Raw genomic sequence first — 13,405 nt, forward strand, 5'->3', positions numbered from 1 at the left:
TGGAAATCCTGAAGGATGACAGGACACAGAAGATTGGAAGATAACTGTTTAATGACCATCCACTCTCCTCACTAGAGAACACACCAACATTCCACAGGGAGCTTCAGGGTGGGAGAGTCCAACGGGGGCAGGGAGTAGGGGTGGACAGATTGTACCAACAAGGCTAATTGTAACACATCTCCCTTCCTTATAATGAGGACCAACAACTCTTAAGAACGGATGCAGAGTGGCTACTGGTAGGCTGGACACGCCAGCGGGGGAACAGAAGGGGTATATAGTAAAACAAGTTATGGTTGCACATTTACAATGTTGTCAAAACTCCACCATTGACCATTTTCAAACTGTACCACATTTTTCAACACTTTAACAATCTTACTAGGAGAGTGAAACTTGCTGAGAGTGGTTCCCGACTTGGTGTTCCTTCTGGCTTGTGCCATGTCTCCCACCTCCCACTTTTGGACCTTCACTCAATGTTTTAGATCATACCACTGTTTGTACTTGGTTTGATGTTGTCTGACCTTCTCTCCTGCCTCCTCCCAATCTACTTCCCCGACATCACCACCATTTAACCAACTGGGATTAAACTTGGTACACGGTTCCCTCCCACGTAAAGACACGAAAGGAGAGACCCCAGTTACTCTATTGGGTGATGTGTGATAAGCCCACAGACATTCCCTCAAAGAGTTTTCTACGTCATGTCCATTGATGGCAGCTAGCTGGATATTTTCCTTAATGACCCTATTTGCTCTCTCCACCAGGCCATTTGCTTTCGGGCAATAGAGGGCTGTGGTTTCATGCCTTATACCCGAAATGTTCAGAAAATCCTGCATTTCCTCAGAAGTGAATTGTACCCCATTGTCAGTTATTAATGTGGAAGGTATACCTTCCTCACAGAACACCTCTTCCAGGAATTGAATCACTGATTTGGTAGTGATGTTGTGCACAAACTTTTGCTTGATCCAGTGTGAAGTATAATCGATCAGAACCAACATGAATCTTTACTGCACACCCAGATTCTGCATTGGTCCAATGATGTCCATTGCCAACTTGCTCCACGGCTTGTTCGGGACACTTACTGGAGACCACGGAGACTAGTGTATCATTTTTGACTTATCACTTTTAGCACACGTCCCACACTCTTTTACAACTTCTTCCGTCATAGCATCCATTTTTGGGAACCAGATATTAGTTCTTACTCTTGCCTTAGTGGCACTACGCCCGAGGTGGCCTTCATGCGCCAAGTCAATGACTCTCTTCCGTAATTCCCTGGGAGGTATCACACTATTATTGCGATAAACTTTTCATCCAATGACACTTAATTCATTTCTGACCTCCCAAAATTCTTCCACTTCCACTTCAACATCTTTCTTCTTGTTTGGCCATCCCTTCTTGACATGCTCTTTTAAGACACTAAGCTCTTTGTCCTCCTTCATTCCGTCTTCCCACTCCTTTTCCGTGATGGCAGGAAAATCCATCATCATTATTGGACTGTCCAGAGCTTCCTCCGGTACTCCTTCCTCTGGTAAGGGTGATCTTGAGAGAAAATCTGCAATGGTATTTTCCTTGCCCGGCACATGTTCAATCTTGAAATTGAAATGTTCCAGTCCTAGAATCCATCTGCTGATGCGTGGGGTGCAATTCTCCAGGCCTTTCACAGAGAATATAAACGTGAGGGGCTTGTGATCCGTCCGTATTGTGAACCTCAATCCTCATAGAAAAAACGTAAAATGCCTGACCCCCCAAAAACACGCCAAGGCTTCTCGTTCGATTACTGAATAGTTCTTTTCTGGTGGAGAGAGGCTCCTGGACGCGTAGGCAATAATCTTTTCTTCATTACCATTTTTCTGGACTACAGTGGCACCCAACCCATAGTTTGAGGCATCAGTTGCAAGAATAGTTTTCTTAGTCGAATCAAATGTTCCAAGGGCTGGGGAGTTGATTAAATCCTCCTTTAAGGCATTCGCAACAGCTTCCTGCTCCTCATTCCACGCGAACTCCTTGTTTTTCTTTAACATCTCTCTCATGGGTTTGCACTTAGCAGCAAAAATGTCCACATACTTTGACATGTATTCCATAAGCCCCAAAAAAGACTTGAGCTCATCCTTGTTTCTTGGGTTGGGAGCTTCTTTTACTGCTCGGATCAGACTGCTCTTTGGTCTAAATCCCTCTTCCGAGATCGAATGGCCCAGATATTCAACTTGTTGTACTTTTATTTTGCACTTTTCCTTCTTCCCTGTTAGGCCGGCATCTGTGAGCCTTTGAAAGACTTGCCTCAATACACCATCGTGTTCTTCTGAATTTTTTCCATAGACCAAAATATCATCTTGGAAGCACATTGTGCGTTCCACACCTTCCAGGATCTTCTGCATAGCTCTTTGGAAAATTGCTGCAGCTGATGTAAGGCCAAAAGGCATCCTTTTGAACATGAATGCTCCGAAAGGCGTAATGAACGCCGTGAGTGGCCTTGAATCAGGATGTAGTTCGATCTGGTGGTACGCCATGGATAGATCTATTACACTGAAATACCTTGCGGGGCCTATGGTGCTTATCATTTCATTTATTACTGGCAAAGGATGTCTCTCTACCCAGATACAGTCATTTAGACTGCGCAAGTCCACACAGAGGCGGATTCCTTCACCATTGGATTTGGCCGCGAGGACTATTGGAGCCAACCACTCAGAACAGTCTATGGGTTGAATTATCTCCAAGTCACATAACTTGCGCAGCTCATTTTCTAGAGGCTCTTTAAGTTTAAGAGGCACTGTGCGCAGGTTGTGCACCACAGGTTTAGCATTATGCTTTAATTTAATCCTATGTTGAAAATGGTGCAAACATCCTAGTTCCTCTTTGATAAGCTGTTTGAATTCATCACAAATCTTCTCCCCCCCTGAAAACTTCTCTGTGAGCAAAACTTGTTCAGCACTATTTGGGTCCAGTATGATTCCCAACTCCTTTTGATGAACCCATCCTAACAGATTAGAACCCGACTTCACAACATATACTGTCCCATAGGTTTTCCTATCCTTGAATTGTAGCTGCACATCCTTCATGCCCAAGAGGGGAATATTTCCCTTGTTGTACCCTGAGGTGATGCATTTCACTTCTTTACTTGCGGCCTTTTCTGTATTCCTTTCCTGATCTCTTGTGTGTAAATCTCCATCCCGACACACCCTGGCAAAATGCCCCCTTCTATTGCATTTCTTACAAGTGACATACCTGGCTGGTCATTGAAAGTAAGTGGCAAAATGGTTGTTGCTGCCACACCGGTAACACTTGGGACCCTTCTCTCTGTAATCTATTTTAGTGTTAGCATTTTCCTTAAACCTCATCTTATACACATCATTCCTGTCTTCTACATCATCAATAGTAGCCACTACCTCCCCATCTGGTTCCATTTCTTTTACGCACTTTGCTGTGTGTTCCACTGACTTGGCTATTTCAATAGCTTCTCTTAGCCCTGGATTCTTTGCCAATAGTTTCTCCTGGATGCGTGGATTATTTGTGCACCTCACCAGTTGGTCTCTTATTAAAGAGTCTGTGAGATCACCAAACTCACATAACTGAGTAAGTCTGTTAGGATTCATGCGTAGTCCTCTTTTTGTGGCCATGTCTGTGTGCTCATGTGACCTGCTGGTGGTGAGTTATAAGCTGCCTTCTCCCTGTCCACCGTGCTTGATATCTAGTCGTGTGGTTTCTGGTCTTGGGCTAGGGATACTTTTGCATTTGGAGCGCTGTAGCTATAGTTCACGGGCTCGTGAGCTATTTAGCACATTTCTTGGCTCTTTGGTTTCTTGCCCTTTCCTATCTTGTCCCTTGTCTTCGTCCTGCTGTTTGTTTACCTAGACGTGTTTGGCCCCCTCCTACCTTGTTGCACTCCTTTATCTGTTGTTTGTTTGAGCCTTTTAGCCCGGCTGGGTATTGGGGGTTGCTGGGGCTCCGGCGCTCTCATGAGCGATTGATAGTGATCCGGCTGGATTACTATTACGAATATTTGGTGAGCAGTGGGAATCGTGGTTCACGCACTTCCGCGTCTTTGTTACCCCTTCGACATCGTTGTACAGGGGTGGAGTGAAGTTCAGGCGCTTCCGGGTCCAGCAGAAGCCGCGTTGGACGCCGGCGGTGCACCGCGTCTAAGCCCTGCTCATGTCCCCGTATTTTCTGAGTGCAATCATTGAACTCTGAAGGAGGTTTTTTCAGTCGTTATAACGACTTTTTCCTCCTGTATTGAAGGGCTCTGTGATTTCCAGAGCGTTTTCCTAGTATAAATATCCCTCTCCATTATTCCTGCTTTGCCCATTATACCCCATCGTATTTGGAGGTCTCCACAAGTCATCTGCTACAGCTATTGTGGGTAAGGAGGTTTTATGGGTTACTGGGCATGGTCACTTTGAGAGGCACTATGTTTTATTTGTAGTGACATATGTGTTAGACTGTAACCAATACCTGTTTTTGTAGGTGCAGTCAATTGGAGACAAGAACATTGGTCATTGCAGAAGTCCCTAGAAGAATACCTGGGATTCCTTATTTGTCAATTCCCCTTTCCCGCCCCCTGTCCATTGCCCCTCTGCTGACTCATTGTTTTACCTTCAGTGGGTCGCTTATGGGCAAGGGTAGTGGATCGGGTCATTCATCGCTCCTGCATTGTATGGGCATAGTCGGAAGGAACCAACAAAGTCCCCACAAAACTGCGATATAATTCTGTACTGACTCCTGTTTGCCTTGACACCTTTTAAAAAATTTGTGGCGCTCTAGAACCACATTGATTCTATCCCCAAAATGTTTTTCTAATTTCTCCATGGTCTGCACATACACATTAACCTCTCCAACAGCATTACCTTCCTGCTCTGGCACAGGTAGTGATTCATATACTTTACGCCATTGTGCACCCAGATTATGGAGTAAAATATGTTGTTTTCTTACTGAATTGAACCTCTGTCCACCTATTGCTATAAGGTACGACTCAAAAAGTTTCACCCATTCCTTCCAGCTAATCTCTGGTTCTCCTATGTCATTCAAGAAAGGCGGGGTTGATTCATGCTTGCTGCTGCCATTTTGAAGAGGGAGGAGATGACCCAGAACTAAATAGGCAGGAGGGACTAGAATAACACCCACAAGTACAATACTACACAGTTTTATAATGATAGTAACTTCTCTAGTACAGGAAATTTTCCAGCAGTACCCAACTAGACAATTAAACGCAAAAATTAAGAAAAACGCTGCAAAAACAAGGTTAATATGGATGAGGATGAGAATTGTAACAGTTACATTAACACAGACAAACTAAATATAGTCAAACAATTGATTGCTTGTTCAAGATTGGAATAGCACAGATTGATAAACCCAGTCAACCCTCAGGCACAAGGGATCCCATTGCCCATTTAAGGCCACCAAGAGCAAGTATATGCTTCAAGGACTTCCACTTTCTGGTAAGTGAAATGAAAAAAAAATCTTCCAGAAAGCACAGAAAATATTACATTACAGTTTACCGTGATGGAAATACAAGCGCACCATTAATAGAATAAATGTAATCCACAACAGAAATGCCTTTCAAGAGGCGTCAGAAGGAATGATTGAATGGAAATGACATCAGTGATTGCAGTTTGTTGACAGAGAACACTAGTGGTAAATGTCAGGGAAGTCAGCACTTTCCTTCCCACAACTGTACTTAGAAGATCCATAACTACCATAAATGTTCTCTTCAGCCTAAGATGTTTCTGTGGATAAAGTGAACCAAAAAATGTTAATCTGCACGTGCCAATACAAGGCTGTCTGTCCGTGTGCCCATTGGTCCTTGACCCAAAAGATCTCCAAGGCAATCATTCCTTGCCATCTCAGGATGCCAGTGGTTCATTCATCCACTCTGCTCAATCAAGCAAATGCATACATTTTCTTTTCTTCAATGAACACTCAGGCAGTCAATAGTTTCTCATTTTTAGCACCGAATTCAACCATCTAAGGAACAAATTACCTGGACAAGTCTGAGCTCCTCTGCAATAGCTTCATAAGCTTGCTCTTTCATTTCAGGTGGAATTGGCTCATTGCAAATCTCTTCCATTTGCTCTCCAGATGTTGGTGTATCGAAACCATTTTGCAAGATTTCTGGGCTCATTCGGGGAACGAGGCGAGATCTTAAGTGGTAAGCTTTTGTCGGAGTAGTCATATTCTGAATAAGAAAGAAACAGTCGACTGCATGAAAAATGACATTGCTAGAGTTACAGAAGGCTTCTTCCATAATGGTCATCAATTCTAATCTTCAACACTCCCTTAAAACAAACGGGGTCACATATTTCTAATCAATATGATTGTAAAGCCACTGATCATTGGAATGCATCATTCGAGCTATTCTACTCTTCTTTAGTTAAAAAACCTGCTATAGAAGTCAGTGAACACATTTTGCATCCTATAAGACACCAGAGTACAGCTAACAATTCTCGCAAATTATGTAAAGCACCACAGATGCAGACAGCAAATTAAGCAGAGGGACTGCACTCTAAATTAAGTCCTGCAGCTTTGGGGCTTTGTGTCATCTTCCCAATTACATGTCATTGAAAACAATTTTTTGAGAGGTGTTATCAGAGTTCCCCAGAGTACACCTCCTGTGATGGTTCATGAGGAAGCTGGACTGGAATATATTTCTGACCATATTGGGTTACGCCCCTAGCTTCTTTGGCTGTCGATTTGGTAAAAGGAGGACCTGAATCTAAATAGGCTTCTCATTCAGGACTGTCTGGCTTTGGAATGCAAGTCAGGCGTTACATGTCTTCCATACATCAGACGAACCTTAACCTCTTCGGGTCGCCCTGAGCTTTTTGTTGAACCTGAGAGCCTTGTGAGGGGGGGCCATTCCTTGGATAAAACAGACTTTTCTTGCTAGCGCGGCAGCGGAGCGAGAGTCCGCAGCACTTCATAAGCGCTCTATGTGTCATTTTATTATGTTTAAAACAGTCCCTGGGATGGAACCCTATTTGATGTTGTAGATGTCCATTTTCCATCACAGGTTGTTAAGCTTTTTTAGATTGTATCTGTTTTATCAACTGTTGTTGCCTAAAAGGACCTGGTCTAACATCTCAGACTTACAGGCATGTTGTTGCGATGATATTTCCATTGCTGATACCTCTCACATTCTCACAACATGCCTAAAATTGAATAGTCTTCATCATAAGTATATCAGTCCGCTTCTTTTTCCTTTGAATTTCAGCCAAGTAAGACCAGCTTTTTTGTTTCTGCAATTGATAAAGTCTCCCCACCATCTGTTTTTCATGACTCACTTTTTATTCGCGATCCTGCACGGGCATTCAAATGTTATACTGTGTTTAAAGTTGGTATCGATAAGATTTTCTTTTTTTAAAGTTTGTCAATTTTGTCAAATACATTCCAGAAAAATGCACATATAGGAAGGTAAAGCAGCATAATACAAACAGTATATAATAACAACAAGAGAAAAACAAAAAAAAACTCCCCTCCCTAACCCTCCCCAAGCCTCATCCCAGTAAGCAGAGGCATAAACGCGCACCATTCTATATTCACGCTGTAAACACTATTTCCACATATTTAGTGAAATGCAACCAGTAAAGGCCGGTACATGGAGTAGGTAATGCAGCATCCTGTCCCATCAGGCGTCTGGATCCTGTCCAAGGAATGCATATGAAAAAGTAATGTCGCGCCCCAAAAGTCCTTAAGGCAGGAGGAAACTGGGAACTCCTCCTCATATGTTTGCAACTGGTCTCTACAGTAAACCAAATCCCTAGGCCACTGCCTAATAGTGGGGGCTGACCTCGATCCCAATCTCTGTGCTACTGCTCTTTTTGCAAACAGTGTGGAGATCGAGACTATGCGTCTATTAGCTGGCTTTAGACGCTGCACATAACCCAGAAGGCACAACTCAGGCGTACAGTCCACAGTCTCCAGCACCACCTCCGACAGAATGCGAGTTACATCAGTCCAAAAGGCTAATACATTTCCACACAGCCATGAAACATGAGCATTCGTGGCACCACAGCGCACACAATTAGCCGTCTCTCGCAGGCCATAAGTGTGAAGCTTCAAAGGCGAGGAATATACCTGATGCAGGTATTAAAAATGAATGATTCTAAGATTGCAATTGGCTGTAAGCCGACCAGTGAGCTGGCAACATGTTGTCCATACCTCCATTGTGATGGGGCGTCCCACGGCAGACTGGCAGGATGGGTGATCCTCCAAGTCACGTTCCCGCTGTGAAGCATTGTAAAGTCTAGTGATAAGCCCTTTATGGCTCTCCCCCATTAGTACCGCCTGCAGTGCCCTGAGAGCCGGAGGTTCCACGGGAAAGTCCGGATACACATCTCGAATAGCTTGTCGGACCCGGACATATGTGAAATTGAACATAAAGCCTCGCTCCACCCCACCCTGTGCCTCGCCAATGGTTTTAAAGCGGCCCTCTGTATAAAGATCCCCTAACCTGACTATACTCGCTGTCGCTAGCTCCTTCAAGGCAGAGGGTTCCCACACCGCCCACACTCCCGAATGAGACGCAATAGGCAGAAGGTGAGCATACAAGGAAGGAAGTTGTGCCTTAGCAGCCAACACCCTCCACGCCTAGGACGTGCACAGCGGGGGATTTATTTCCGTCCTGGGTCCACCCGAGCCTCCCGACAGGACCATTGCCTGCACTGGAATGGGGAGAACAGCGTCCGCTTCAATTGCCATGTGTGGCTGAAAGCGTTGTGGGAAATGCCAATAATGGGCGAAATGTGCCTGCGCACAGAGGTAATAAAGACGAAGATCAGGGGCCTCGAACCCCCCATCCCCCCTCCATCATAGGGTTGCACTAGCAGATCCCATCGACCTCGGGGTTGTTTACCCCCCCAGACAAATGTCAATAGCGCCGACTGCAATGTGCGGCAGAGCGCTATATTCAGTTTGATAGGTTGGTGAGAAAGAAGTACAGCATCTTGGGCAAGAATGCCATTTTCATCACCGCGATTCTATCTGCTAGCGATAAGGGGAGACGCGACCATTGCTCCGCCTGCTCTGTGATATGCGTGATGGAGCCCCCATATTTCTCCGTGATTACTACAGCCGGATCCCTGTGGACCCACACCCCCCAAGTACTTCACGGGCTCCGACGTCCAGGCCAATAGAAAGTCAAGGTCAATTTCCCGCTTATGCTTCGTTAATGGGAAGACTACGGATTTGGACCAATTAATACAGAGTCCGGAATACCTCTCAAACTGGACATACTCCCTCAGCAGTGGCGATAAGTATATATCTGGCTCCCGGACATAGAGTAACATATCATCCGCGTAGAGTGAAACGATCAGAGGTTGTTGCTTAAATCGTAATGCTGCAGCGCAGTGCTTCTGGACGAGTTTACACGCTAGGGGGTCTAGTGCCAAAGAGAAGAGCATGGGTGACAGGGGGCAACCCTGGCTCGTACCCCTTTCTATAGGGAATAAGGGCAAGACCTCGCCATTAAGCCGCACCCTGGCAACCGATTATATAGAACTCTAAGCCATTGCACGAAAAAGGGGGGGGAATCCCATCCTGCTCAGAACCGTGAACATATAGGACCAGTGTACCCAATCAAAGGCTTTGGCTGCATCAAGCAGCACAGCGACCGCTTGGAAATCTAGATCGAAGTAGTGCAGTGTGGAAAACAACGTGCGCAAGTTGTGCATAGTAGAGCGATCTGTAACGAAGCCAGACTGACCAGGCAAAACCAGTAGAGGAATCAAAGGTTGGAGCCTAGTGGCTATCATCTTTGCTAATATTTTTGTATCAATGTTGATAATTGAGAGTGGTCTATAAGATCCACACTGATTAAGGGGCTTATCTGGTTTCAGCAGAGTGACCAGCAGGGCCTCCCGGAGTGAAGGTGGTAGAATCCCGTTGTCATAGGCTTCAGCATAGACCTCCAATAGCCTCGGTGCCAAGGTCTCCGCGTATACCTTATAAAATTCACTTGGCAGTCCATCAGGCCCAGCAGCCTTACAGGTTGGCAAGGCCATTATGGCTTCCTTCACATCCTCCTCATCAAAGGGTTGCACCAAGTACTTACGGTGAACATCTGACAGCCACCCCAGTGTGACATCATCAAGATAGTCATGCGTCTCCCCAGCCGATGGGGACTCCTTAGCGGCATACAAATCTTTATAGAAGTTCAATATGATATCACAGATCACCTCCGTCGTATGACAAGGCGTACCAGTGTCATCGAGAAGCTCATTAATAGGTTCTTGGCTATGGGGCTCCGTCAACTTCTGGGCAAGGGAACGACCAGGTCTCCCATCCTCCCCATAATGTCTAGCTATTCGCCGCCACGAGCAGTGCCGTAGTTCCTGGTCCACTGGGTCATTGTGCTCTATGACCAATTCTTTTATCCAAGCTAGTTTATCTGCAGGAGGATCAGTATCAAAGGCACGCTCTAAGTGTGATGTCAGCTGCTAGCTTCCGTACCCTACGTCGGATATCTCGCAGGACTCTAGACTGCATCCCCTTGCAGGTCCCTTGGATGGTGACCTTAAAGGCCTCCCAGAGGACCCCCGCACTGTCCACTGTGCCCTCATTTTCCTTAAAATAAGGCCCAATCGCCTCCGCTATAGATTGCTTAAACACCGGGTCCTTTAGCTCCGACGGTTGAAGCCTCCACGCAAATTGTGGCACTTTATATACCGGTAATGTCATTTCCAGAAGCACCGGGGAGTGGTCCGAGAGAGATCGGGCCTCGTGGGAGACCGTCTTGACCCAATGACAAACCTCCCCTGAGAGCAACCAGAAATCAATGCGGGACCACGAACCGTGAGCCAATGACGTGAAGGTACTCTCTCGAGCATTAGGGTGTCACATACGCCAGATATCATGCACATGTCCCGCGTCAATAAGCCCCTATAGCACATCCGACGCTCTCTTGGGCCTAGCCTCGCCAGTTCCATGCCTGTCTTTGTCAGTATCCAGATATAGATTAAAATCCCCCCCAGATAATTTCAGCAGGGGGAAATGACAGTATCCTGCGCCACACATCCTGGAAGAATGTTGGGTCATCTACATTTGACCCATAAACATTCACCAGCAGCACACTTGCTCCGCACAGCCTGCCATGCACGATCACCAGCCGTCCACTATCATCTGTCTCCGTTCTAATCCCAGTAAAGGGGACCCCTTTCTTCACCAAGGTCAAACACCCCCCTTGCATGCAAGGAATATGAGGATGCCGTTCTTACAATTGCCCAGCACGCTCCTATGGTTTTCGCTGAAGTAGCAGTCAAATGAGTTTCCTGTAGGAAGGCCACACTCACTCCCAAGCGGTCAAGACCCGCAAAAACCATCCTGATTTTCCGCGGCGTATTACGGCCACGTACGTTCCATGTGAGAAATGTAATACTACTGTTCATTACCTGGTTGCAAAAAATGTGAGATGTTGAATAATGGATACACAACAGTGTAACAACAAGCAATAGTCAATACGACATACCACCCCCTGGCTCCTGAGGCTGAACAAGAAACATTCCCCAAACCCCAATTCCGACCCCTCCAGCACCCCAACCTTGCCAAAGCCATCCCAGCACCCAGCCTAGTACCCCCCACCCCCCAACAATGGTAAACAGTATATGGGGTACTCCCATACGTGGGGGGCACAGATGCGTGGTCCTCCCACAAAGCAGGAGTCGACCGAGCAAGCAACAACAAATACTCCACTGACCAAACCTGTTGACAGTTACATTTCGGGAAATAAAGGAATGTGTCCCTGAAGGCATGAAGTGTCTCAGACCCAAAACATAGTTAGGCCGACACCTAGAAGCAGAATAAAGTAAAGTGGGAGACCGCTCACAGAGTAATACACTACATTACCCAGGAATATCCAAGTGGCCGAGCCCCCCAACTCATTCCAGGGCCATAAAACAAAAAAAAAACGAACCTACACCCCTAAATAGACATACAACACAGTTGCACTAGATGCATAAGCAGGGCATGATCATTAAAACCTGAGAAACATATATAGTCTAACCAGAGTCAGAAAAGTCAGCAGTACCAGTTACAGGTCCTTTGCAAGTGAAGCCTTGGGCACCCGCAGAACCTCACTGCTCCTCATCATCTGGAGCTTCTGTAGAATCACGCTTCCTGCGTTTCAGTTTTTTGGCATGGTCCATTGCAGCCTTTGGGGAGGAGAAGATCTTATTGTCAGCGACAGCGCCTATACGGAGTCGGGCAGGATACAGCATGGCGTACGGAACCCCTTCATTCCGCAAGAACTGCTTCACCGTGCAGCTTGGACAGCCACCGTGAAGTCAGGGAAGAAGGCCAGCGTGTTACCTTGATACTCAATAGTCCCCTTCTCCCTAGCCAGGTGTAAGATTGCGTCCTGGTCCCTATAGTTGAGGACCCTAGCTATTATGGGGTGGTGGGGGCTCCAGGGACAGGTCGAGCCGCCAAAGCCCCGGTGCACCCTTTCCACAATGACAATGTTAGACAGAGGTTCCGTGCCAAATATATCTGTAATGAGGCGCTCAATATAGGTTTCCATCCTGCCCACATTTGTTGATTCTGGCAACCCCGTAATGCGTACATTATTGCGCCGGGACCGCGCCTTCAAGGCCTCATTTTTTGCCTGGATAAGGGAGAGAACCTTTTCCATGTTCAAAATCTTATCAGAGACTGTTGAGAGGCCATCCTCCATGGCAGAGACCCTCTGTTCCTCCTCCTCCATACGTGCGTTTGGTTTCTCCAGCTGGGATGACATATGGTCAAGCCGGTAATTGACAGTGGCCATCGCCCCTTCAATGGACTGCAGGGTACGCTGCATTGCCACCAATGTAGACTCCAACATGTGCATCCGTCTCAGAGTCCAAGGCAGCCTTCTGCGGAGTCTTGGGAGCCCTCTGGGACTCAAAAGTGAGTCGTGATTGGCCTTTGTCAGTCCGCCCCAAAGCTGCGGATCTCGCCGCCAATGCTGGAGTAGAAGACTGCAGACGACCAGTAAAAAACAGTGCACAATCCCCAGCCAAAGTAGTCTCTCGCACCTCAGGACCAGTGGGGCCCTCCTCAGCTCCCCACCAGGGCCCAAACTCTACTCAGAGGAGACCTTAAACCTTCATCGGAGTGCTAACAAAGCTGTCCCACGAGTAGACTAGAGGATCCAGCAATCACCCCAAATCATAGATCCACGTGTCCAGGCATAGCACAATTCGAGGTGGGTGGCAATCCCCCCAAACAGAGGAGCACAGGAGGTTCCCGAAGGCTGCCGCCCCACACAGTTTCAAAGCTTCTGCAGCAAGTTAGGTCAAATCACCACAGTGCAAATGTTATCTGGTGCAAGCTCCAATTATGTGAAGCGTGTAATGAGCCCCCTACTTGCAGCTCCCCACGGTGTGCAGCGGACAGTCAGCAGAGATATCTTCCCATGGAGCACTCATCACCGGCCACACAGCCC

The 13,405-nt window shown here is 46.6% G+C and overlaps 1 protein-coding gene across 3 annotated transcripts in view; it reads right to left on the minus strand.

Annotated features, from left to right (window-relative positions):
* KIF15 (kinesin family member 15) overlaps positions 1-13,405 on the minus strand; it is a 927,215-nt gene that overhangs the window by 607,859 nt on the left and 305,951 nt on the right. For all 3 annotated transcript variants that reach the window (XM_078663524.1, XM_078663523.1, XM_078663522.1), the window contains exon 17: positions 5,969-6,163. In XM_078663524.1, the coding sequence (XP_078519650.1) occupies positions 5,969-6,163 (195 nt within the window). The remainder of the gene's footprint in view (positions 1-5,968; positions 6,164-13,405) is intronic.

The sequence above is a fragment of the Lissotriton helveticus genome, chromosome 10, assembly GCF_964261635.1.
Source record: "Lissotriton helveticus chromosome 10, aLisHel1.1, whole genome shotgun sequence".
In the NCBI taxonomy this organism is placed as follows: domain Eukaryota; kingdom Metazoa; phylum Chordata; class Amphibia; order Caudata; family Salamandridae; genus Lissotriton; species Lissotriton helveticus.